The following is a 27,741-nucleotide window of genomic DNA, read 5'->3' as shown; positions in this document are numbered from 1 at the left end:
CCACAGTAACATCACCCATTGGTCTCGCAGTCCTTATTTTGAAGAGCTAATGCTAATAGGCTTGACTAGCAAGATGCATTCATGAACTGTACAGGAGGAAGCCACAAACGCTAATTAGCGCTGAGTTGTAAACCATCCATCCTTCCAGGACTTCTGCTGTAATTTCTCCAGCATGTCCTGGGGTCTCCTCCAAGCTGGACATGCCTGAAACACGTCACTTTATAAACACATCACTTGATAATTCATTCACAGAGCAACAACTTGGGGTTCAGTGTGCTCAACGTCTGGCCAGGAGGAGCTGGAGCCCCGCTGCTGCCACCGTTTCCAATGTGTATGAAAATAAACATTCACAGTTTATTTGGTGTGTCCTTTACCCCAGCAGGGAGGATTCATAAACTGGTCTCTTAGTTAATGCAAAAACAATGTAAGTGGTGATACACAACGGCTAAAAAAAATGATCTGTCAGAGTAATAGAGTATAGCAGCAACTTGTCACTGAGTCAGGCAGAAGAAGAACTAAAGGTTACGTGGTTTGTGTATAAGATCAAGTCACTGAACTGAAACACTGTACTGTGTTTGCACTGATGGTGCTTTCTGGAGCATTTTAATGGAATTATTTCACCATTCCTGTGGGCTGCTGTGTGAAACAGACCATCCAAGAGGTTTGTGAGTCAGATTTAGTGAGTCGAATTATTGCATTTTATTATTTTGGTACCCCGAGTATTACGGGGCCTTGTTCATGAATTAGGGGAAGAAGGAATGGGAGACTAACAGATGTGTTGGTTCAGCATCTGCACTGATGTGGATGCTACACTGGTCTGCTGTGGTGAAGAGCGGGCTGAGTGTGGAGGTGAAGCTGTCGATTTATGTTCCTCACTCTCAGTTATGGTTATGAGCTCTCGCTAGTGACTGAAAGAAAGATCACAGACACAAGCGTCCATCCAGAACGTCTCCCTGGATTATGGGCGGCGTTATTGGAATGGAGATGGTGTTTCTGCCTCTAACGTGTTTGTCAGTATGCGGGCTGAACCTTTCTCCTTCAGAACCCACACACGATCATTTAGCCTGTGATGCTACGTGTCGACATCAGAAATGATTTCAGTAAAGCACAAGATGAAAAGAGTTGCTTTTAATCTCTTCAGTGTAAAAACGAATCACTTGGAAGAACAGGCAATAAAAAGAGCACTTGTCATAATTTCAGAATTGCTAAGAGCACTTTTCTTTGAAACATATGATCTTTTTTTTAAAAAATTTAAATATCTGATTTAGCGTTATCCGACCTTTCAGAGGCTCTCTGGCTCTCTCGAGGCTTTAGCATTACACAAATCAATTTTATGTACACTTCAGATGTGAAAATTGATCACACTTTCCATGAGATTTGAAAAATATATCACTGTGCATGTGTTTCTTTGCCCAGCTTATCACTGCAGCCAAAGTCATTTTAATGAGTCTTCTGAGGGGAGCGTGAGGGAGGAGGTCCTCTGGGAGAGATCCTGTGGGAAGCTTTATTGACTGTTTCTGTGGAAAATAAAACGCCGGAGTTAAACGTACAGCCAAGCTTCACGTCTGTCTGTTAACCGAAATTAAAAGAGAAAATAAAATGTGTTGCCCGTCTTTTTTATTCTGTTTACTCTCCCCTTTCTCTGGTGCATATACGCTCTGTTTCTAACCCTTATCTGCTCTTTTTCCCTTCTTCCCTTCACGATTCGCTGAACACAAACTTTATAATTCCCGGCTCCTTTCTCCCTGCCAGCTTGATTCTTGTGCGCTGGAAGGCAGAAGGTGTGCAGTGTCTGGCTGTCGAGCGCACTCCGAGACCATAAATCTCCAAACATATGAGAGGAGGCACACATAATCTGTCAGCCTGTTCTCAGTGTTAAGAGACGTGTGGGTGCATGTGTTTCGCCATTTTTTTTAATTTAAAGGACTCTTGAAACGATATTAAAGAAGAAAGAGCAAACCCCCAAGAGATAATTTAGTGGAGCAGACTGTAAGTGTGCATTTTATCCTCAGATTTGATGTCTTTTGACGTGATTGTTGGCGTTTCCTACATGTTTGCGCACACATGCGTGGCCCGCTGTAGCCTCCAGAAATCAAACAGCACCCATAGAGTGTTAGCGAGGACTAAGCAAAGAGCACGGATGCATAAGACAATTGGGGCTGGCTTCACGTGGCACTGTGGGAGCTCATTACTGTAGTCTTTGGGCTGGAAAATGTCTGTCAGTAAGGATTCATTAAAAGCCAACCTGCTGCAGGAGCTCCTGGTAGGGCTGTAATGAGAGGTCCTTCTCAATTTGGGCTTCCCAGTGGTTTCAGATTGGACAGGTGAAATATTAGCAGCAATCTGCATTACAGATAGAGGGGCTGTCCGGGCCAGGGTTTGGATTTGCTGGGGTCATTAGCATTGCAATGCCCCAGTTGGCTCAGTTTTTTTAGGAGCATTAGAAACCACCAGGCTCCCGGTCACGTGGTCTGAGCCAGCAGCAGAATATCATCCAGTTATTTCATCTTCAGAAAGATTTCAGTCAGCACCAGCTGCTGCCTCCTACCCATCAGAACATTTAATTGAAACATTGTTTGAATAGTTTTTTTGTGTGCCATTAACGCAGGTGGCCCTGAGTTTGACTCAGATGTCCTGGGTTTGTTTAACCTGGCTGTCTGCGCTGCTCTACTTTTAGGCTTCGGCTCACTTTGCGTTGAGCCTCTGTGCGTAGATGAAGACGTAAAGCTTCTTTGTCTGAGGTTAAATGTGTGTATTTGTGCTAAAAGCAGGTTTTAACAGCCTCTTTTGTTTCTTTGCATTGATTTCCCGAGGCCAATTTTGTTTGCTTTCTGTTCTGCATGTGTTTTTGGTGTCAGCTCATTGATCGCTCTGCATCATCGTGCTTTTATTTTTCCTCTCCTGACTTCTCGACTTCTGTCTCGCAGACTCGCACGCCACGCGTGACACGACTCAGCCCGACACAGCCGGCCCTCGCCGACCAGGCCAGCAGGGTATCCTTCGCGTCAGCTGAAAATCTGGAGAGCATGTCAGACCCTGATATCCCCATCGGCTTCAACAGGATGAACCGGCTCCGCCAGAGCCTGCCGCTGGCCCGCTCGTCCAGCCAGGCCAAGCTGCGGGCGCCAGGTCAGTCCACTGTCTTTGAGGAAAAGTGAAAAATCTCATATCTTGTGTCGAGGTCTGTGATATCCACTACAGCAGAAATGACGAAAACGACTTGAACCTTTCCGATTCTGTGCAATAAATAAGAACATGTAGGGGTTAGACATGTGCACGTACAATCTACTCACGAGGATGATGACTACAAACTTTCTACAATAAAACCCAAAGATATTTCAGGAGATTGGAGCCTTCAATTATGCAGACAGCTTTTAGTTTCATTCAGCAGGATTTTTATTCAGATTAAAGTTTAAAATCTTGGCATTTTGGGTGTGCTTGTCATTTTTTTTCCTGTTTATTCATAAAATGTCTATAATGTTGTTTTCATAGTATTCATTTATTTCAGTGGGGAAAAAAACCACCTCAGTTGTCATTTTAAACTCCGAGTCTGTGCGGGTGTAATCTGTTTCTCATTTCTTTGAACCACAAATGACAAGTCGGGACAGGATTCATCTCCCAGTAATAACATTTACTTTTTTTTATTGCAGTTACACTTTCAGACTTTTTTGGCTGATTGGTCAGAGATAACAAGCTTGTTACTCCAAGGGTGGTTCTCACTGCTTCTCCAAACTCTGAGTTAAATTGCTGACTGCAGACTGATGATTACAAAGAGGTGATGCTTGAGAAAAAAAACTGTTACAAGTACTGATTTTTTTTTTAAATTTTAGTGCATTTCATTTGAGGCTTAGTTTTTACTTCTAGACTAACTTTTGAGATTAAAAGCCTCTATTTGTGCTGACATCTCTGCTGGTGGCCATTACCAAGACTCCTTTGATTAAAGGGGAGCTTTGCCACCAGCTCTTGGCCTAAATTCGCCCACTGCTGCACCCATTCGCTCAGTGAAATCCTCAAACCAGAGAAAAATGTAGAGCAACAGACTCACAAGAAATTTATCGATATCGATGCTCTTTCAAGATGGTTTTTTTTCACCGCCCAGAAACCCTGACGCAGGCGTGATGTAATGATTGACCTTGGTGTTTCCGAGTCGTTGGCTCCAGCCCCAGTAATGCTGGGAACCGGAGATCTTACAGCCGAGGCAATGCAAGTGTAAAGCAGGACCAACGGAGTCAAGAGACTGTCCTGCCATCTTTTTTGAACTATATGAGGGCCTGAAGGTTAAGTCACATTTGGTGGTGCACTGAAAAGAACCACTTAGAATTACTGTGCCAAAATTCAGCAGTGTCTGTAGCTCAATCTTTAAAAAAAAATAGTGTGGTTTCACAGACTTGCACTGAAGGGCTGGGACTGGAGGGACGTTTGGCTGCCCACCTCTCATTAGAGAGTGATAACCCGAGCCTTCAGACACGCACTGCACCCCTGAAGCTTCGTAAATATTACCCAGGGGAGCTGAAAGTGAGAATAGAAGTGTCAGACTCAGTTGGATCAGACATTAAACAGTGTTTATCCAACCAGCTCCACAGTACAAAGTACTGTGTGGTGTCTGAATGAGCACCTGTATGAATAGAACAGGTCATTATCCACAGAATTTATGACAAACAAGTGGGTATCATGTGTCCTCGTGTATGCTCTACCCGAGCATATCCCTCTCCTAAAAGTATTTCCAGGAGTCACAAAAATGTGCAAAAATGATTGTAAATGAGTCCCAAATCACTGTGTTAGCACTGGCTTTGATGTGTTCACTCAATTTCAACCCATCAAAGACTCATTTTATGAATTTGGAAAGAAAGTTTGGTATTAACTCCAGTAATGATGGCTCATACAGTGGCTCATCATGTACTGTGTAGTACCCCTAAAGTCCTCAATATTCTTTAAACGATTGCCACAAAATTCAAGGATGTTCTAGCAGCTCTAGGAAAAAGACAGCCAATCATAGCAGAGATCTTTCTGCATGGACTTTCCTTGTTCTTCTTTTGTCTGCCTTGGTTCTCTTTGTACTACTGCCCGTCACTCCTCCCAGGGTATAGACTGCCAAAGGTAGATCTCCAGAGATTTGTGTCCTGGGCCATTCTTTCTAGATGGGTCCAGGTGTAGCCCGTCTTTTTTGCTTATGCCTCGAGGTCTCATCGCCAGGTGTTTCTTGGGGGGCCTCTCTTTCGCTTGCCTTGGGAGTTCCACCTGAGAGCCTGCCTGGTGAAGTTGGTTGGCGGTTTGCATAAAGCGTTCCCTACCCAGCACCATCCACTCTTCCTGATTTCTTCCTCTTCTGGGTGTTGACAGGTTCTTTCCCATAGTTTGATGTTACTGATTGTGTCTGGCCAGCGAATGTGGAGAATCCTTCTGAGACAGCTGTTGAGGAATGTCTGGATTTCTCTTTATTGAGGCTTTTTTGTCTTTCAGCGTTCAGCCCCTTCAGCTCTCTTTGTACGCTCCCGCTTAATTTATCAGTCTGAAGATTTAAAGACTTATTGTTAGGTTAATTGGCATTCTAAATCGGCCATAGGTGCGAATAATATTTGTATATGCCTGAAAGGATGGATGGATGCTAAAGTGCTCCATTTGTTGTGTGAGAACTTCTAAACTGTTGCCACTGAGCTTGGCATAAGCACATCCTGACCGAGTCAGTGCACAGCTGTGGACACAGCTTACCTTGACTCATGAAAGTATCTGACTACAGTTGGTTACTTGCACAGCAGCTCCCCCTCACAAGCTCCTCAAACAAACTACACGTCAGGTCGTTTTACACCTTTGACCTGTGAAACTCAAATTTTAGTGCCTTCGCTGTGATTCGACACTGTTTCCTGACTCCCTTTAAAAAAAGCTGTTCCCACCATTCGTCTCCATTTTCTTCCTGGTTATGTTTGGAGTTTGAGATGAGAGTAATGCTTGTCTGATTCCAGTCACTGATTCAAATCTGTCCACTGAGGTTTAATTTCATCAGCAGTCAGCACAGCAGGCGGAGCTAATGGACTCTTATTTTCACTGTCTTCTATCAGCCTTCATTTGTGGACGTGTATTGACAACCTCACTTTGATTGATACGTCAGGCGGCCATCGCTCGCTTAATCTGGTTTGATGCTTCTGACAGGCAGCCGTAAACAAGACACATTAGCTCTGTTCCTGTACAGCACTGTCCTCCTTCAGGTAATGTTTGAGTTGACTAAAGGCATCGAGTGTTAATCTAGTGAACCTGGCAAAGCCCTCTGAGTGTCAAGTGAAAGTCAGACTTCAGTGCACTGCCTATAGGAGAGCTGAATATAAACAGAGCTGTCTAATGCCTCCAAATGATCTCGCCGAGCTACCTGTCATCTTTGATTAATGGCCGTGGCAGCGAGCAAAACCATTTCCTCTTTAAAAGTATCTTTATAGCGTTTGTAGGACACAGAAAATGTAGGACAAGCCAGAAAAATGTCAAGTTTCAAATGTTTTATACCACATAAACAGCATATTAAGATAAGCATCACCTCTCTGTGAAACGTTCTATCATTTCATTTCATGTTTACTCTTCTTCATGCTTTACCAGGCTGTAGCGCAGACGTAAATATTTTTTTAATATCATCCTCAATCGTGAGCTAAAACCCCAAACGTGTAAGTTCCCTCCATCCTTACGGATATCTCACCATCACCTCCGCCCTTCAAAAGGTTTAAACTGTTCTATAAAAATGAGCCTTTTACAGTATAACACGTCTGAGTCAGTGTTAATTTTACTTTTCTGCACTTAGAGTCGGTGAGAATTTCACCGCATCCACTCGGAGTCCCAGCTTTCATTTGAAGTGAGGCTGATAATTCTGTGTTGCTCCATGGGACTTTTCACATTTCATAGTACAGCAGTGTGAGCCTTAGCTATAGTAGCCTCTTTATTAGGTACATCAATACATTTCATCAAGTTTTCTTTTTTTAGTGATCCAGTTACATGTTTTATAACAGAGATCACAATCTCAGAATGTAAAGGAACTCTGAGAGCAAACCATCGTCAACAGATATGTTCTTTAAGTGAGAAACTGGACAGCGAACAGGAGCTGGGGTGAAGGTGGGTTGCAAAGATGCTTGCAGATCCACACCAAATGTGGGCAGGCTGAAGCATGAACAATGTGGTTAAAAGAGCTGTTTGAACACGTTTTTCAGCCATAGAATAGTATTTTTTTTTTACACTGGAAAACCCACAAATTAACCACCCAGTGTTTCTTTTGCCCAGAAGCAAGAGCATCAGTTTTTAAATTTTAGTCAACTACTGATGCAAATCCTAAACTGGACACTTTGATTCAAACCCAGTCCGGTGTTTTCAGACTTTCTGTGCTAGGAAAAGGTCATAGATAACTTTGGAGCACAATGTGCTTCAAAGCTCGGTGGTGTCTAAAAAGAAAAAAGTGATTCCTTTCATGAAACATACTTTAATTTGACAAACATTAGTTTCAGTGTTGTGCTGACTTGGGGCGAAAAACGAATGTATCGCATTTTGTCAGCATTTCTCCATTTGCCATCAGACTCGGCTGCTTTTCCAGGCTGTCTGGAGACTTTGTGCTGCACAAAACTAAAAGTTGGGTTTCAGTGATGGTGCATCGTGATGCTGCTGCTGGCAACATTAGATCTGCATCAAATTAACTCATCCTGGGTCAGTTATTACCACCAAAAAAAAATCTCCTGTGTCTATACATTTATGCACTTAATAAATTATCGTTGACCCTACGCGTTTTATTGTAAAACAAGTATGAAATGCCATTGTGTGTTGCATTAAAAGGTCTCAGAAAGTCTTGAATTTAATTTGGTGAACACTGCAGAAACCCTGACTAATGGTGAGCAGGAGGAACATTTACAATCTGACCACTGACATTTAGATCAATCTGCAGCACAGCATACAGGCCACGTATAATTAAACAGGAACTTAACACTAAAATTCATTAAATCATTTTGTGTAACATATCGATTTTGACCTCAGTCTTCAGTATTTATTCCAACTAATTTAGTTAATTTACTGTTAAAAAAGGCAATTAAGTTGTACAAAGTAAAACATGTTGTACTCTCACCCTGCTCCCACATATGGGTTTCGTTGAGATGGAGAGCTTTAGATCGGAGGTGGGAACGAGGGAAATTCCGGCTTATAAACGCTAAGAGAAGCGCAAACGGAGGGATTATGGGAACCAGTGTGCTTTCAGCTAAAATGGATGATTAGTAGCTGCTTCTACACTGTTGAAAACTTTGAGGTGAAAATTGTTCCTACGCTCTCTGCCTTCATCACCGACTCCAAACTTCACCCCACCCCCATCTACCACTGTGAATCTCCCCCATTGCTCCTCCCCATCCATAAATGCAGGGATCTTGTTCCTCCAGCTTGGGGAGGAGACTCGCAGGGTTCACCTGACCCACGAGCTGACCAGCCTGGACACTCTGAGGGCCCTCATCGTGCACATGTTCCCCCAGAGGCTCACCATGGCCATGCTCAGGTGGGTCGACATCCACGAAAGCAGGATATTAACACTTCTGCATGTTTATTGATCTGTTTAGATCTTTTACGAACTTTCTGCAGTGCGATATTTACACTTCATTTATTGCATGTTTTATAAATCAATCTCAAGGTCAGAGGCTGTCGGTGATTCATTTCAGCTTCATCCTCAACCAGCCACACATGAAAATTCATTTCTGTAAACAGATGGGGAATAAAAGCAGGAGAGAAGGAGCCACTCTCGGGCCCTCGAGGCACTGAAAATGACGATGACTTATATTTTTCTTTAAATATCCTTTAAACGCCACATTTCAGTTCCAAAAAATGTCTAAAACGACCTTCAAGTTAATGTTTTTTTGGTTAGCTTAGCTTGCTAATGCTGGCTACTAATTTCACTCATCATATATCATCATATTTTTGATAAAACTGAGATATGATTTAAATCAACCTTATTTTTGATCTATTTTCATTTTAATAACTTTTGATGGTGAAGTGCTGCTAAAAAAAATGGTGAAAATATGTATTTTAAGACCAGACATGATCACAGAGAAGATTTAGTTTTATATATAATTTAATAACTGTTTGAATATTTGAAAAACATGACCATCATTAGCTTGTCGTGCTGCTCTTTTACCGCTGTGTTCAATAACCAGAAAGGAAAGGAAAGCTGTCCATTCATTTCACCTTAACTTTGATACATTTTTGAACAAGTGTCCATTCAGGGCAAAGAACCGGGTCAAAAACATCAATGATCATTTTCATTAAGTTGTAAATTATATGCTTCTCTCTAGAATCTCCCACGTTAGTTATCCACAGGACTCTCTTACCTTCAGACACTGAACATTAGATTTCTGATGAGCCTAATATCAGACCGCGTCCAGCTGATTCGCTCATTATGAGCACCTCATGCAGTTAGAAATCCTCCAGTTTTCCTCCCACTCTCCAAGTGAACGTACATCACTGTATCATATTAGTGTGTAATAGATTCTGAAATTGTCTTTGCATCGACTGTTTATCAGTGTTTGGGTCTTTTTGTGTGTGCGTTGACGACTATTGATTTTCAGGTCCCCCAGCACGGCTCTGTTGATTAAAGATGAGACCCGTAATGTCTTCTATGAGCTGGAGGACCCACGGGACGTTCAGGACCGCTGCGTAATTAAGATTTACTGCAAAGAGCCCATCTACAGCACCTACCCTGGACATCACAACCCACACCTGGCAAACGGAGACCTGCGGGTAAGTGTGAGTCTGTGTGCACACAAACGCCTGGAGGAAAGAGACAAATAAGCCTCGATGTTCAAAACGCGGCGAAAGAGGGTTAAACGCTACAGGTGGATTTACTAACAGCTTCTCCCATTTCTCTCCTTCTCTCTGGCCGTGTAGACAGCATGTGTCCACAGAACTAAAAGAATATGAAATAAACTTCGCCAAGGTCAAACACTCGTGTTTTTAACTCCTCGGCCGTTTTCAACCCACCAGGTGAGAGGGCCGGTGGGCGGCGTGGACACCCAAGTTTGTGAAGGCGATAACTCGAGAACGAGGCGACGTCAGAGTTTCAAATTCATATCATCGGTGTATCTACACAAGGTGTTGTAAAATTTTGAAGTTGATAGCGAAAAGCATAAGTGTTTCTACCATGTGGCTGCCAGTATTTTTATTATTTATTGTTCATTTAGATGAGGAGATTTTTAATGCTGGATTTTCTGCTTTCTAACCCTTTAGGGTTAGAAATATGATAAACATTCATGGGTAGAGAATATTTCTGCTATTTAAAATTGCAAAACAGCTGTAGACCAGGAGGCTGAAAAAAGCCCTAAACAAAAAGAAATATCGAGTTTGGAAATTTGCCTTTAAATGTTCTTAGAAATACAGTTTGCTATTTTAATAATCAGTTATCTGTTTAAGTATTTAACCAAAATGGAAAGTCAGGGCAGAAGATGATCCCTTTCCTTTATTGCAGATTCACACTCTGTGCAGTCCTGCTATAAATAATGTTTCATGATTCCCTTTGAAAACTCATTCATATACCCTCACGCCCACATCAATCTCCCGTGAAACACTGATTTTATATCTCTTTACACACGCTAGTTTGCATTACATAATGTGTTCAGGCTTAAGTTAGTTTCATTCACTCGTCGAGAGTGAGTCATGTGACTTTTTTCCAACACTGCGCCTGGACGAGCGCCAGTCTTTCACATCTCCTGTGCTGACTGGGCTGCAAGCCAGCAGACGGCAAAACAGCAGAAACACTTCTCTGAGTTGACACTCGTACTCCAGTTCGTCTGAGGACTGACTTGTGGATGCAGTCTTTTAATTGTTGAAGCTGAGATATTATTTCCCTAACTTTAAATGAAAACAGTTCCCACCGACTCACCATATGCACAAGCAAGCTAGTGCTGTCCAAACAGACCAGAGAGCCAAACTACCATTACAGCCAGATTCAAATATGGCATTGCTTCCACAGGAGAGCAAACGAATGCAGTGTATTTCAACCTTAACACGTCTAGGAAATAAATAATAATAATATCAATACAAGTTCTGCTTTGGGAAACATAGGACCACATTTGTTTTTAACTCAACCTGAAACAGGAAAATTACAGCCACCACTTAAATCTCCCCAGTAGTCAGTCAATCATTGAATCTGAACTGTTAACATTTCAAGATTTAGGGATTTCTGTAATGCTGAGGGGATCAGTCTGGGAACCCAACATCTAGTCTGCCCGCTTGGCCTCTTGATGCTTTCTTTCAAGGCTTTCTGGGGCCCAGCAGTCATCAGGGGGGAGACTTCCTGTTCTGTCCACAAGTTTAATGGATTTAAAAAGCTAAAATCTTCCCAAACAATAGCACTAAACATTATTAATAGCCGTTAGACTACAAATTGAAAGCATGATGCTTTCAGTACCTGAAAATCTTGTCCTTTATCCAACGATAATGAATATCTATGCACAGATATCTCTTTGGAGCGATTAATGTGGCCTGACTCTTTTTTAGATCGTCCAGAGTATAAAAGATGAACATACCTTACAGGTTTGAAAGGTGAAGCCTTGATACCTGAATCCTTCAGCAGTAGCAGACTCATCTGGTGGCAAAATACATTCTGATTGCGAAGAAGTCCTTGGGGATGAACACTTTTCTTTCCTGATGAGTTCATGGAATCAGTCACTAGATTCAAGCATCAGCAAGTATTTTGGAGACATTGGGAAGCAAAAACTCCCTTTTCACAGGAAGAAACCTCTGGCAGAACCTAGGGATGTGCATCCATCTGCGAGGGGAGGAAGACAGGACAAAGACTTAGATTCAGTAATGAAATATGAAGTTCATTTAGTAAATTTTGATCAATATTTGAGTAATAAAGGAGGATGATGCTTGGTTAGGGTTTGTGTTAATGACCAAAGTGTCCCTCAGTTTCTCAGACAGGCCTCAGTTTTCATTGTGCTATAAAACTACTGGTGTATTAAAATGTACTTATCAACCTATCTTTATTTGAGCTGATGATCAGCCCCCTGTAAATAACTTCCTCCTGTCCAGCAGCCACAGTGGGATTTATTTTAACGCATCAATCAGTTTCTGGCAACATAAATGTGGCATCTGCTTCATTAGCATGATTACTAATGCTTCATGCATTTTGTTACAGCAGGAGCAAAGCAAACCTTTGCATGTCATTCAGTTTTCGCAGCGTCGGCGTTTTCAGCACAAAACCCTGAATGCATTTTGTTGCCTCCTAATTACAGTGTGATTATGGAAATGAGGGTCTGCAATTTAAAGTGTTAGAGAACGCTGCCTTTATAGGATAAAGCAAATGATAAACTAGATAAATTACATTACAGGAAGGCAGACACATGCCGTGAAAAATGAATCTACGTGTTTAACAGCTGAAGTGAGGCGAGTGCCGTCAGCAGCGGCGTGTTTTCTGACACGTTTCGGTTTGCTGTCTATGAAACATCCTGGGGCTTTTTGTTTGCATGTGTGCGTGCCATTGGTTTACTGTCTCCCTGTGTGCGTGATTTGCAGCTGCCCGCTAATGCGCTGGAGGTCAGCTGTTCCCGAGGGATTGTTCCCCGTCTTCAGCTCTGAAATCTTCGTAGCATTTTACAGCCTTATCAAACCAGCAGGCTTACCTTGAGCTGGATGTGTGTGAGGTGTATTGTCAAGGTGAGGACGAGGACGTGTGTGTGTGTATGTGTGAGCTTATTGAACTCTTGCCAGCATAGCCAAAGATCACTCCCTGATTGCAGACCACAAAAGCATGACGAGGATTACTGAAGCCGGACTGTGTGACTGGAGGACAGAATGAAGAGGAGATTGATTGGTAGATTTCCCACAGCGGGAGAACGGGCAGTTTTGAATGGCACAGTGGGATGAAGCTTTCAGGAGCGCACCTGCGATAGGCGTCTTGCGACTTTAGGGGGTGGAATGAAATGTCTGCATGTCTTCGGCGCACTTAAAGGATGGTGTCGATACGAGGCTGTTGCTAAGATACAAGATGGAAGATGATGGCCCCAGAGTGCTGCGAGGCTGTCCGCAGGGTGTTGTTAGAAGAGACCTGAGGGTTATTATGTGGAAATATTGGCTTTTCAATTTGCATCATCTCCAGGAGAGATAGCTCTGTGCGTCACAAGCAATTACAGCGTTGTCTTCTTTTGTGCTTCTTTGCCGTATCTATTACTCTCCTGTCTGGTCGCCTTCAAAGCACGGCTTATACTCACACCCTCCGCTCCCCGCTTTGTTTTGTCTTTCAATCTGACATGTGGGTCTGATGCCAAAAGATTATCCCTTCATGCACAGCCTGTCAATAAAGCATCAAGTGCAACTTAAACTGCACTCAGAGGGGCAATTTAGAGTCCTTCCTGTCAATCAGGAAGTGGCATCTATGAACTACTGATTGTTACAGTAAGTTGCCCTTTTTTAAAGAAATGGCTAGTTGTCAAGCTGATTGTTGAATTTCTGAAAAGTCAAAAGCTGACAGACGTTATGGATAAAGCATTCTAGTATCATTGTGATATCTCTGCCTCTCCTGAACTGTGTTCAGCCTCGGTGAGAACAAAATGTATCCCTTCCCCAAAGTGATTAATGCCACCAGTGAAATCAGACTTGGACGTTCAGTCGCTGCTCTGCTGATGCTACAGATAAAACTATATACAGTGTGTGATCATGTTCCAAATCTACCCTAATACCTACCATCAGTAGACTGCTTTAGCTTGAAAACTGGCTCAAAACCTTCTGAATTGCAGCAAAGAGGTTACCTCCTTCCCCATCCAGAGAGTTGGAGAGAGATGGATAAAAGAGGCGACATGTTGCAGAATATAAATGTCTTTTATATAATAACAGTGTGATTACGTGCTATAATCATCAAGTCTTCCACTCCACAACAACTAGCTCGCTTTCTCTGGATGCTTTTATAATGTGATTTGATTGGCCTGCAGCAGCTAAATAACATTTAATCTTCTGTGTTGTGTTTGATTGAATCCACTGTGTAAAAACCAAAAACATGATATTAAGAATATTTTGTGAATGAATTGATTAATATCATTAGAGAGTAAGGAGTCAAGTTTAGGTTCTAAACTTGTTTAGTTTGGATTCATGATTATTATATAAAGTTACCCTAACAGAAGCAATAAATAATAAATATAATAGCAGTCTTCATGGCCCGTAGGTCCGTTATGGTTGCTGAGTTTTATTATTCATGAATGTGAAAATGTTTAATCTTCACGGCTCAACATCAAATTCCTTTTTCCCCACAAATCGCACTTTTAGTATAACTTTAAACTTTAAATTTTAAACTGTTACTTTAACGATATTTCTAAAGAATCTCATTAATGGATTTGAACAAGTAGTTTCAGACCTCAGAACTCCATCGAATTATTAACAACTATAACGATATTCAGCTAGGTGAAGGACACCATCCTCAGTATCACTCTCTTTTCTAAGCCTCACTTCCAGGCCCATGACAGCTGTTGTGGGATTGGAAGTGTGGACTAGAAATAAGATGGGGAAAGGACAGAAAATCAGAAAAGCACTGATTCAGTCTGTTAACAGGCGACACCAAACACTCACAATCTGTCCAACAACCTGTGAGATTTCAGAAACCTCCACCAAAGAGTTTGTGACTATTTTGGTTTGTCTGTTCACACCAAGTCTCTGAGTTCTGTCTATGCACCACTTCACTCATTCAGACTCCCAACATGTTAATTGGTATCTCTTCCCTTTGACTAGGTAAGATAAGACCAGAATGGATAAATGGCTTCAATCTCATAATGTCATTTACCAATAAATCATTTTCTTTAGTTGGTGAGTCAACATTGGCAAGCCACCCGTGTGGCTTTAACAAAAATGAATATAGATCATTTGGTTCAGCTGCGTGACAAATCCCACTTAGCCCTATCCAAACACTTAATGTAAATTGCCTATATTAGGGACACATCTTGGTATTTACTGATTTTGCTAATGGTCTAAAAGCACAGCTGCTGACTTGTTCAGCAAAATTTCCTGTGAACAAAAACAGTGGAGGCCCTAAGATTTATGCAGGTCAAAAGAGTTGACCTTGTTTTTTGTCACTGTAATGTTATCCAGGTCTGATTCACGGAGGCGGCGGTCTAAATAAAGATGCCCAGACCGACCTTCTCGCCTCCAGCTCATCTGGGGGGGGAAGCTGAATCATTCTCAGGCAAACCAACTGACATAATTGTCTCTAGTATATCCTGCGTCTGCCCTGGGGTCTCCTCTTAGTTAGATATGCCTGAAGGAGGCCTTCTAGTCAGATACGTGAATAACCTCAAATGACTCCTTTTGATGCAAAAAAAGCAGCAGGTCTGCTCTAAACCCCTCTTGAGTTGCTGACCTCCTCACCCTGTCTCTGTAATTCTAGATCTTGTTTGGAGGAAGCTCATTTCCACCACTTATATCATTGATCTTAGTCTTTTAGAGACTACTTTCAATTCATGGCAATAGGTGAGAGTGAATCGACTAGTAAATTTACTTGCAGTGGTCCTAAAGCACCCCGAAAAGGATTCCCCAAGGTTCCACACAGTCAAAAGCCTTCTGCAAGTCTAACAACCACTTGTGGACTTGTTGGGAAAAACTCCCACACGCCTTTGAGTTTTCATGAGAGTGTAAACAACAAATGTTCAACAAAGCCCAGGTTGTTCTTCCCAAAGTAAACTTGTGGGCAAACTTTCCAACACCCTGTACTGATCTGTACTTGATGAACATGTGCTCTGGAATAACAGTTATGTTCTTTGTTTGTAGAGGGAGATGGTGTATGCACCCCAGGACTCTCCACCTAACCGCCGCCTGAGCAACCCACCGATGTCTTCCCAGCATTCATCTTCCTCTGCTTCCCCTCCCCAAGGCTCACCGTCCCGTGCTCGTCTACTCTACAGTGGCGGAAGGCCTTCTTCCTATGCCGGGCCACCCCACCACACCCACTCCCTGCCTCACCCTCACTCCCAGTCCCACCACTCCTCTCCCCACCAGCAGCCCCAGCTCCACCAGCCCCACCAGCCCCACCACCCCAGCCGGCCTTCTGCGCCTCCTCCAGTGCCATACTTGAGCGCAGGGACGTGAAACCCGACGATGAAATGGGGGGATCCAGAAGCATGGTGCTGCTGAGGGGGGATGATCGTGGTGGGGGCGGGATCTACGCAGACCCCTACACTCTGGGTCCAGATCCGAGTCGGCTTAGCCTCGCAGGGGGTCCTCACTCTCCTTTGCCAGCAAGAGCCGACCCCTACGGCTCCTTATACCGCCGTGGTGGGGGTGGGGGTGGTGGAGGTGCTGCATCAGTGCGTTCACTCACCTCCTATTCAGCAGCTGCACTACAAGGAGAGCTGATGGAAAACAGCGCTCTCTACAGGCCCGGAGGACCTCTTTATAACGATGCCTATGCTGCATCTCTGTTGGCCATGGGGTTGCGGGTGCCTCCACCCTCCTCCCCGCAGAAGATACCTGACATGAGAGATTCCTACGGAGCAACCATGCCCAATCGGGGTTCTCCAGGGAGACAGAGTTTGCGAAGAGACTCTGTGACCTCTTCTGTGTTTGGGGACAGCCCCAAAGCCCGGGGTCAGGGACCAGGACTGGGTCTCACCTCAGAGCAGCTGTGCCTGTTGGCTGGTGCTGGAGGGGATGGGGGGGGACCTGGAAGTTTCGGCTCACCCCTGCTGGGGAATGAGACAGAGACCAGGTACTTATGACTTTTTATTAATTGCTGGCAATTCATATGTGTATGTGTAGAAGATGTCTACTTTTTCCCCCCTAAGATAATGTTAACAGACTTTTTCTCATCAGTCAGTTTGATAATTTTGCAATTAAAACTAGAAATTACCTTACCAACATTGAGTTTGTGCTCAGTGTTTGGTGATCTTGCATCTCTTCTAATTTGAGATCGTCAGTACTGTTTATCACTGATAGATGTGCAAATTTATGAGTCACTCCCCAGAATAAAATGCTGGGTGATTTATTCCTATGGTATACAGCATGGAGATTAGTGATCCTTATGAAAAGCTTACATAGAGAAACGCGTGAGATGGCAGGTGAATCACAGGCAAAGAGGAGGACTTCAAGGATATCTGCTGATGTGTTTTTAAAAAAACTGGATGCAGACATTTGGTTTTGTTCTAAAATCTCAATTTTGGCATATTGCCCACTGCCATGTTTGTTTTTTGAAGTGATGAGAGTTCGATGGTGTCGTAATTTCCTTTGCTAACATCAGCTAGCTTGGCTAGCAAGCTGCATCTTTAGCTGTACTTGTGCAATGCAAAGAGACATATATCTGCCATTTAGTGAAAACTAATGAAGTACTAGAATTTTACTTACTTTACAAAATGGAAGCAAAATGGAACCTCACTAAAACAGACTTAAATGGTCCGTTTTAGTGAGGTTTAGTGTAAAGCTCCCAGCGACGACACAAGTGTTGCTCAAAGTGGCCACGCCTCTAATTTCAAGCCTTAAAATACAAATGGGCATGCTAAAAAAATGAACCCATAATGCAGTTGTTATAATGCAGCAAACTATACTGTTTCCTTTTTCAGTCCTGAGGGTGATAGCTGCTGTTTATGCAAAAGTAGATTTATCTTTATGTAAAGAAGTCATTTCATGGATTTCACAACACAAAAAACTCAAAAGTAATTACACTTCACTTTAAATTTTAATTGAGGACTAAGAACTGAGAAACCTTTTAAGTTATGTTTTGTGTAAAATATGTATGAAACATTAGCCACCGTTTTCTGTGTATCTTTGAATCCAGGGAGCGTATGGAGGCGATGGAGAAGCAGATAGCCAGCCTGACCGGGCTGCTGCAGAGAGTACTGAGCAAAGCGCCTGAGGCAGAAAGCCCGTAAGACACACACACACACACACACACACACACACGCAACAAACACACATAGAAATCCTGTGAAAACACTTCATTTATACACAAACACAGACACACGCTTGTATGAAACGAACAAATCCATTCTGTAGTTGTTACCTCGTGTATGATTTGTTCTTACACTTCTGCTGAACTAATCCAAAGCCCATTTACAGATCCATTCCATACACACTGCCTTGAAAACTTGAAAATACTGAAAAGTAAATGAAGTACGACCTATCCACATCCATAACAAGTCTGATAATAATTCAGTTCTTTGAAAAAATATACAAATGTGTGGGGGGGCTGATAATGTATTAGAAAATATCACATTTACAACATTTGTAGACTGCTGTGAGATTTGCAGCATGCAGCTTTAGTATTCAGGCTTAAAGTTTTATGTGATCGAGGTTCGTAAGATATCAATCAAGTGTCAGAAACATATTGTTAGTGTGATAAAGGCTTTTTCAACAGGCTTTACACGCCTGTGGCATTTGAGTCTTGGCTCTTCCTATCAGCATGTTGAAGTGTCCTTGGGGAAAACTTTGATTTCTTCTTTCGGGTACTCCCTTTAGGCCTCACCACAGCAGATCTCTAGCATCCTGCTCTGTTACACCAAACCTCTGCATGTCCTTCTTCATCACATCCATGAACTTCCTCTCAGGTCTTCCTCTTCTCCTCCTGCCTGGCAGCTCCATCTTCAGCATCCTTTGTCCAATATATTCACTATCCCTCCTCTGCACATGTCCAAACCATCTCAGCCATGGCTCTCTAACTTTGTCTCCAAAGTGCTCAACTTGAGCTCACCCACCACTCCATCCTCTCCTCCCTGCCTGCACTCTCTTCTTCACCTCTCTTTTGCACTTGCTTTGGATGTTTGACCCCAGATTTTTAAACTCATCTATCTTCACAACCTCTGATATTTATAGTTTCATTGTTCCACCTGTCTCTCTCTCATTGACACACATGATTTTATCTTACTTCTACTGACTTTCATTCTTCTTCTCTCCAAAGCATACCTCCACCTGATAAAAATGTCTGCAAACATCATAGTATACAGAGACTCCTGCATGACCTCATTGGTCAGTCTGTCCATCATCACAGCAAACAGCTGATCCCTGATGTAATCCCATCCCCACTTTGAATCCATGTCGCTTCAACTACACCCCTCACCTTTGTGTTGCTGTTGTCATACGTGTCCTGCACCAGCCTGACATACTTCTCTGCTGCTCCTGAGAGTCAGTACCAGTACACTTCCCCTCTGTTCTTCAGGGGTCTTGTGTTAAACAATCAGGATAGAAAAGCCCACTAGAGACCTCAATACTTCCTAAACTCCAGTCATGCATCAGTCAGTGTGCCCCTGACTGATAAAAACCATTTAAGGCAAAGTGCTGTGTGTGCATGCAAAAGTGCAACAAGAGTAGACTGACTCTTTATAAGTACCAGGCCATGGTGTGAGAGAAACAGGGAAAGACTTATCATTGCATGTTTTGGTTATGTCGAGTTTTTTAAACAGAGTTTGTGGTGAAGTCAAAAACTTTTGGAAGATCCGGAGAAAAGCTGTTTGTCACCAACATTAAACAACTCCAAACTGCTGACCTTTTGCCGTGAGCTTCCTCCGTGCTGTAGCAGCCAGCGCACTGCTGATGTGCTGATGAAGTTAATTCAGTTCACCCCGGGGCCACCGATACCCACTCAAGCTCTCTGAGTAGGATCGGGTTGATATTCGATCCAAATGTTGGAGCCGAGCATCCTTAATTAAGTCCTTAAATTTGTCTTTCAGGGATTTTGTATTAACAGATGAGATTGGATGGATGGATATATTTGGTATTATTGGAGCCAGAGACATGCTGACAGATGCTGTTTTTTGGTTATGTGTTTTCTGGTGTGTGTGTGTTTCTGGGAGGCATTAGAGACTCAGCAGGATAGCATTTGGAAACCCCGGGAAGCCTCAGATTTGCTGTACCCCAACATCATTAAAACATAAGACGAATTTAAACACTGTGGGAAAATAGAACAAGGGCAGGTTACAATCCAAGTACTGTTTATGAAACTGAAGAGAAACTGTTTTTGATTCTGTGTTGTGCACTTTATTGCAATGTCATATTATAGAAAATGAAGCTGCTGGCTGTAACCTTAGGGCGAGAAGCCCTACTGATGCTTTTAGTTTGTAGCAGCCAGGATTCTTGTGTCCTGAACCTCCCACATTTCTTTTGAGTCACTCTTGTGGGTGTTCATTTTAACATCCAAAAACCAGGGAAACCTTTTAATAAATGCATATATTTAATAAATAACTGCAGGCCTTATCATCTCTGTTGGTTTTCTGCCTTTTTTCTGGTTGTTATGATGTGGAAAAAGCTTTAAAATTCATGTGTTTTGCTTCAGCTGAGGAAGAAAAAATGTAAATTTATGTTAAACAGCAATCTTCCCACTACAGTAGATCATGTAGGGAATAGTGAAGGAGCGGGGGAAAAAATCCCGACTACAGCAGTACGTACACTACGTTCACACATTTTCCACCATATATCAATAGCTTCTCAGTCGCTCAGTCGATAGTGTGTTCTGGCTGTAAGTACTTTAACACTTGCCTCTTCCAGGGAGAAGATTGAGTCAGCCAGTGACTGCTCAGGAACTGACAGTAAGTGCTCACTACCCCCCCCCCCCCCCCCCCCAAAAAAAAAAGAAAAGGAGACAAAGTATTTCCTATCACTGCCTGTCACTGCTTCACACTGCTGCCTGTTTGATAGCCACATAAATTAGCTCTTTTTCCTCATGCAGAGCTGCTGCTATTTCATTTTCTCTGCATAATTCTTAAGGAGCCTCATATGTGATTGTAATGGCTGATTCTGCAAGCTTCCTCATACTGTACTGTACTGTACACGCTGGCTTTTGCTGCTCTGTAACTGGTGCCCATGCTTCTTGTTTTAGCTGGACGAACTATAAAAAAGAAAGGTAGCTACTGTATGTGTTCCTGAAGTGTCTGGTACCTGTCCCCCCGTCTCACCCCTTCCCTGTTTTTACCTGGAGTCCCATGAGTTCCCAGTACATGTATACATGTCATTTTGAAGGATCTGCCTCTCTGACACCTTGTGTCCTTCACTTTCCCCTTGTTGCTATGGAGGGCCTAAACTGACAAAATTAGAAATGATTAAATAAACAAATAAATAAAACTGGCTTAATAAAAAAATGCCACCTGCTTTATTTGCATTTGCATATTTTTTCGCTCGTTCACCTTTTTATTTGCTCTTCATAACCTCAGGAGACTCTTATACCTGACTATCAGTTTACTGATGAATTTAACTGGGATGTGATGAGACTGCCGATGCCGAGCACATTGAGTAGCTAAGTAATAGCCAGCTGGGTAACTGGCCCCTGTTAGTTTGTATTATACAAAGCAAATGTTAAGTATACACTCATCAGCCACTTTTTTAGGGACAGCTGCTCATTAGGGCAAATTATCAGCCAATCATGTGGCAGGAACTCATTTAGAGATGTACATATGGTCACATGGAACAACCTGCTGAAGTTCAAACTAATCATCAGGTAATTTAAGTGACTTTGAAGGTTGTAAGGTTGTTGGTACCTGACAGGCTATCTGAGAGAAACTGCAGATGTACTGGGAATTTCCCACAAACCCACCTGTAGGACTTACAGAGAATGGTCTGAAGAAAGAAAATATCCGTGAGCTGGCAGATTAAGGTGTCTTCTCTCAGGAAATGCTTTGTTGATGGTAGAGGTCACAAGAGAATAGCCAGACTTCTTCAGGTTAATAAGAAGACACTTTAACACACTATAAGTAAGGCATGAAGAGCAGCGTCTCTGAATGCACCGTCATGGGAGCCGCTTCGCGGTGCAGTAATGGCATAAGGAGGGTTTTCTTAGAAGACTTTGGGCTGCACGCCATCAATCGAATACATTTCTGGTGTCAATCATAATTTTACCCTCATGGCTAAAATACTATTTGGCATGATAATCCAGACATATTACTTGTTGCAGTAGCTGACTAACCTTAGCTCGCTTGCTCACTAAGTTGTCACTGGCAGACTTTTGAATTATCTGATGATATGATGATTAGCTCAGAGAATATTTTAATTCCTGTCATCCTACCATCAGACAACAGATGGATCCAAATTCAACCTTATGACACTTTTTCAAATGACAGCTGTGCTCAAATGTTGCATGGAAATACAGAGATGAAGAAAGAAGCCAGGGAATATATCTGGAAAATTATAATTAAATGATTCATAAAATTGTCTATAAAAAAAAAAATGTATATTTAAAAAACAGAATCAAATAGAAAAAACAATATGTGTGTGTGGGTATAACGTATCAACTACAATAAAGACATTTTTTCTTTAGTGGATTAATCCTTACATTATGCACATTTTTTAATTTGAGCCATTTATTTTTTTCTTTATTGCATTGTAATTTTGGCAGTTTTGGTCCTCCATAGTTTCCTGTGTTTTTGAGTAAGAAATCACTGAGTTGCATTAAATTGGACACGACAAACTCTTTGTTTTGTCAAAGTTTTTCCCTTCAGCTTTTCAACTAAGGATGAATTTGCAGGTGACCAAAAGAGTTTGATGTTTGAACATTTGTGCGTCAGAAAATTAGCTGCTTGTGGGAAACGCAGAAACATCTTTAGAGACATTGATTTCTTCAGATAAAGTGTTCAGTTTTAGCCTCCTTTTTTCTATTAAGGATCCAAAAAGAAGATATTTTGAAATTTCAATTCATATCTTATTTCATCTCAAATTACAGATAAGTCTGGATGTTCTGAGTCCCTTGCGACTTGAATTGGACTTTTCTGAAGAGTCGTTTTAGTTGTGATTTTTATATTTTAACTTCTCCCATTCACTCCAGCTGCTCCTTTTTTCTCCTGTCAGATTTCTATCTGCCTGTCTCACTGAATGATAAAAGTTAGTCAGTAATGGTTCGATTTGCTTGAGCTCTTATCTGTGGACTCTGTGCTGGCAGTTAAAAGCTTATAGAAAGATGAAGGCTGTACTGAATTCTGGTTGACCGGGAGAGCTGCAGTAACTGTGCCCATAATCAGTTTGCAGTATACACAGAACCATTGCCTCACCTGTACAGGTGTCAGCACTGAGGTGTTACAGTCTTCCTTCTTGGTGTGGACAGCTGTAATTAGTTTTAAAAGAAGCCTTGAAATGCAACTCTCACACCCCCCTCCTCTGTTACTAACTGACTGTCTTCGAGTTATTTTCCTTTGTCTTGTTCTGCATGATGCGTGTGTCAGAACACAGCACTCATCGCCATTCAAGAGGATTTTCTCATTTAGAAACACTCACGCTTTGTGGCCGTCTGGGGGACGCCTCTATAACGAGACTCTCGGATTAAGTGGAACTGCTGTTTTTCACTCCCGATCCTGTTTGTCCCCGAAGCCTCCCCATGCTGTTTATCATTGTTGAGTCTACATAAGACTGTAATCTCCACCTCTGACCTGCAGCACAGATAGAACTTGTCCTGGATTTCTGTTTTCAAATGTGCAAACATCCAATATATTGTGTATTCATGCAGTCAACCAGCAAATGTTTCTCAAATGCAGATTTCATTTGAAGCCTTTGATTTGATAACAGTGCTCTGGGACAATTTTCTATCAGCTCTAAATGTGCTCCAAAGGATCCCAAAACATGGAATGAATGAGTTCCCTGAACTGAATATCACTTTCTGCCGGGCAGCTTTGACACCATCTGCTCCTCTGGCCCTGATGCCGCCTCCACCCTCGGGGCCCAACCAGCCTGTGATGGTGTCCCGTCTGCAGATGCAACTCCACCTACAAAACCTGCAGCAGAACACCAACGCCCTGCGCAAACAGCTGTCGCAGCTACGCAACATGCAGGTTTGTATACAGACAATTTTGACTGAAAACTATTTTCAAATATGCAAACTAGCGTGTCGCCCACACTTTTCCCTCCCTTCATGTCACATTTTCTGTGAGAAAGGTTGCAAACTTGGACCAAATATCAATAATAATGCCCTTCTGTGAAATATGTTGAATAGCGTTGATCAGCTCCACCTGCTTCACTCCTTTGCTCTCTGTTTCACTGTTGTCGGGTCTTCTCGGCTCTGCGCGAGCAGCAGAGGAAAAGCAAATTTTTTAGAAAAGAACTAAAGTGAAACAAGTTCACAAAAATTAGGAGAATAATATACATTTATTTTCAGCATTTCTTATTATATATTGTTTAAAATGTAGAACTTATAGAATCCTTTAAAAACTAGTTTGGCTTTTTGATCCATGTTTCATAGTATTGCACTCTATTTAAAACGCTAAGAGCCGTGTAACCATTGAGTTAAGAGGGTTTTATCTATGTACAGTAGCCTCAAAGCGGAATACGTAATATGTGCAGCTTGCAGTGCTGTTGAGTCCCTCGATTAAGATAAAGGATTATTGGGGAGTTTTCCTCTAACAGAGTAGGAGCTCGTCTTGCAAACAGACCAACACACCAGATGCTGTTTGTTCCCTCAGGAGTGAGTTTTAACTTCAGTATGTTTACCTCATAAACTGACAAATGCAGTTTGAATATTTGAGTACGTGCACTCATGCAATAGTGTGAATGGAAACCAGTTTAAGTTTTAAGCTGTGGCTCTGTTTCCCAGCTGGAGAACCAGGACTCGGTGCTCGCCCTGCTGAGACAGACGGAGTCTGAACTGAGCCTCATGATGCTGGATGCCATGCGCACCCAGGAGGACCCGCTTCAGAGACAGCGCCTCCTAGTGGAGGAGGAGAGGCTCAAATACCTAAACCAGGAGGAGCTGCTCATCCAACAGCTGCAGTGAGTTTGATCTTAAGTAACAAGCACAGCAAATACAGTCAGGTGGTCTCGGTTGGTTTGGTGAGGTGAACGATTCATGATGTTTCCAGTTGTTTAAGCAAAGTGTAGACAGTGTTTTCCTGGTATGTTTAGCTGAAGTTTCATTTTTTTTTCTGGTTTAAGCTTCACATCAAAATCAAACCAGAAAAAAACCTTTTTGTATTCATCTGCTAAACGTGAGAGGAGAAAAAGATGCTCATCCAGCAGTGCTATAAATCTGAAATGTTCATCTTATTGATTAGTTTATTAAATGAAAGAAGGACATTTATATTAATCAAAGTGAAATATTGGGTAAAAAAAAGATCAGCGATGGTAAAAATTGGGCCGAGTCAGCAGCCCTGAGTGATACGAGCCTCTGTCCTTCACAGCGACCTGGAGAAGTCTGTGGAGGAGCTCCAGAGGAACTCGTCCGTGAATCACGGGCTCGTGACGGAGCAGGACGTGGAGCAGAAGAGCAAAGAGCTGAGGATGCTGGGAGAGACGCTCACTGAGCTAAAAAGTAAATGCTGTCATGACCGAATCTGTGATGTTTTGTTCGACCCTTTAAAATCCTCTCGTTTAACGAGACTGTAAGCAGTCGGTGAATAAGTAGCTAGAGGAGGTAAACTACATCTGCCATTACTGATCGGGAGGCCCTTCCCTAACCCCTGGAGTGTTTAACTCCTCGACCTTTCACCCTTTTGTGTCACCTCTCTGTGTTTCAGTCTTTGATCCCTCGATCCTGTTCGCTTGTTAAGTGATTATGTTTTGACCTCGTTTCCATATCCAGTCATGTCCTGCGTTGGATGAGGCTCTCATTTCTTTAGTGCGCTGCAGGGCTTTGTCTCAACATGAAACAAGCTCCCCAGAAATTTCCAGCTGTCTTTCTGTCTTTCTAGTAGCACTATTCATGTGCAGTGCGTCTTTAAGGTATTTTAATCACACGGTGTACAAAATCACTCTTGGGCTGACTATAGTTTAGTGTGGACATTAAGCTTAGCATCAAGACTCATTCATAGAAAGTCATCCAGACCATGGATGAGCATATTAATAACTGTTGTCAGACATTCTCTCAGCTGAAGTTTGATGTTTATGTCTTCTTCCTGCTGTTTGTTGCTGCCCACCAGGAACATTAACCACGACCTGTTACTGACAACAGTTTAACCCTCATCCTACATCTTCCCTGTGATAATGTGTTTGTATTACCCCGACCATATCTCTGTAGCTATATGCCACATAGAAAACCATAGAAAACATGCTATGGTCCAACTTGCACTGAGAAACTGTTAGCACCATTGTCTCGCAGCACAAAAGCTATAGTGGGTCCACGACCCTCTTAGGGACACTCCCAATAGGACAGAAAAATCTGGGATTCTCCACCAGTTGCTCTTAGAAGTGAAGAAGCTTCTCGGATGAGAAACATCTTCAAGAAACCTAAAGAAGTCCAGACGCTTTTCTTTCCAAGCTCCTTTGGTCATCAAGAATAGAAAAGTGCTAAATGAAGATCAGTCCATTTCCTCGTCACCAATCCTCCACACGGCACTGGTGTTTATTTTTCCATCGTTGATTACATCCATCGTCGTGCTGTACCTTTGAGTTTCTTTTTAGAATTAATTCAGAGTGTGCGGTATCATTTTCAGATGTTAACTAGGAACCTACCGTGACTTCCTGCTGACTTCTAACTGCTAAATCTCATAAATCCTCTTTTTCATGAATGTCTGGATATTAAACTCTATTATAACAACTGAGGGAACGTTCATGCTGATCTTTGTATTGGAACTGATTTGGATGCTTTAGTGGAACATCTGTACCCATAACTAGTTAATGAAATTAACCACTTAGTTAAGAGAATAGTTTTTAATTTTACTGCTATATGCAAATGATACCCCACCGCTCAGCTGGTGAGCAGCTTTGTGGCTGTCGGTGCTTTTAACTTTAAACTGCGACAAATTCAAAGGAAAAAGGTTTCAAACACCTGCCAGGCTTAGCTGCACTTTCCAGCACTGTTGCTTCACCTCTGCTGTAGCCCAGCGAGACATTAACACATATCTTTGTTTACAGGATGAGACTGGATTAGCTGAAGTAATCTCCCTCTGAAAATAGTCCCATACAAATTCATTTTTACACTTATTTGTTTTGCAAAAGCAAAAGTGCTGAGACGTGAATCTAAATGAAGCTGAAACACTTTGTTTTTAAAGCTTTGTGTCATCATAATTGCATCATTGTAATTGCCAATATTTTGTGGCTGAGGGTCCAGAAACCAGATCTTTTAATTTTATTGTAGTGCCAAGAAATACAACAGATAAATTCCCTGTAATATTTATGTACTACTACTAATGTACTTTTCTAGAAAAGCCAGTGTGTGATGGTGTAAACACTCACTAACATGACTTTACTCAAATAATCAAATGTGTCTTACAAACACTGATAATCATGAAATCTCCCCACGTACAGTACTGTAGTTACAGGTCACAGTTCAGGTGCTAACACTGCCAAAATACTGTGTTTGTCCAGTTTCATGTTACGCAGACATGCAGATTAATATTTATGAGTCTTATTGTCCTCTAATTAATATTCATGACGTTCCAGTTGGCCTCTGTTCCTGCTGCTTTGACCCGTGTACTTCTGTCTCTATCCTGAATATTAACAAGCAATTCCAAACCTCTTTGAAGCTCATTGTGTCGACTAGTAGAGTGCACCCGCCTGGACCCTGTGAGTTTAACAGTGTCCTTTGAGACACTATTTTATAATTAATATAAACTGAGAACATGGAAAAACATTGTTTACTATGTAGTTGCTTTTAAAAGTTCTTAGTAGGACAAGACGGCAAAAGAAAAGAGGCTGAAAATGAGGAATGATTTTTTTAAAAAGTCATAAAAAGTGTTGCAGGTTGGACCATAAACAGGAAGTTATTGAAAAAGAAAATAAAATCCAGCAACAGGGAAGACACGTGCTAAATACACACCAAGGAGAGAAGCAAAGTAAGGGCCAGGTGAACCCAATCAGACCTTAATACAAACTTAACCTGGACGTCTGCCTCTCCTCCCACCTTTGCACACTGAGGAGATCTTATTTGTTATA

The 27,741-nt window shown here is 42.2% G+C and overlaps 1 protein-coding gene across 1 annotated transcript in view; it reads left to right on the top strand.

The window, feature by feature from the left end:
• Nucleotides 1-27,741, top strand: part of LOC100694955 (SRC kinase signaling inhibitor 1) — a 138,236-nt gene that overhangs the window by 88,039 nt on the left and 22,456 nt on the right. The window contains 12 exon segments of the mRNA XM_025909674.1: nucleotides 2,928-3,129; nucleotides 8,371-8,500; nucleotides 9,564-9,735; nucleotides 9,979-10,086; nucleotides 15,745-16,062; nucleotides 16,065-16,681; nucleotides 17,744-17,833; nucleotides 20,446-20,486; nucleotides 20,777-20,800; nucleotides 23,548-23,708; nucleotides 24,467-24,642; nucleotides 25,050-25,180. Of these exon segments, the coding sequence (XP_025765459.1) occupies nucleotides 2,928-3,129; nucleotides 8,371-8,500; nucleotides 9,564-9,735; nucleotides 9,979-10,086; nucleotides 15,745-16,062; nucleotides 16,065-16,681; nucleotides 17,744-17,833; nucleotides 20,446-20,486; nucleotides 20,777-20,800; nucleotides 23,548-23,708; nucleotides 24,467-24,642; nucleotides 25,050-25,180 (2,170 nt within the window).

The sequence above is a fragment of the Oreochromis niloticus genome, linkage group LG8 (genome assembly GCF_001858045.2).
Source record: "Oreochromis niloticus isolate F11D_XX linkage group LG8, O_niloticus_UMD_NMBU, whole genome shotgun sequence".
In the NCBI taxonomy this organism is placed as follows: domain Eukaryota; kingdom Metazoa; phylum Chordata; class Actinopteri; order Cichliformes; family Cichlidae; genus Oreochromis; species Oreochromis niloticus.
Note: the sequence above shows the minus strand (reverse complement) of the source record. Positions and strands in the feature narration are given on the sequence as shown.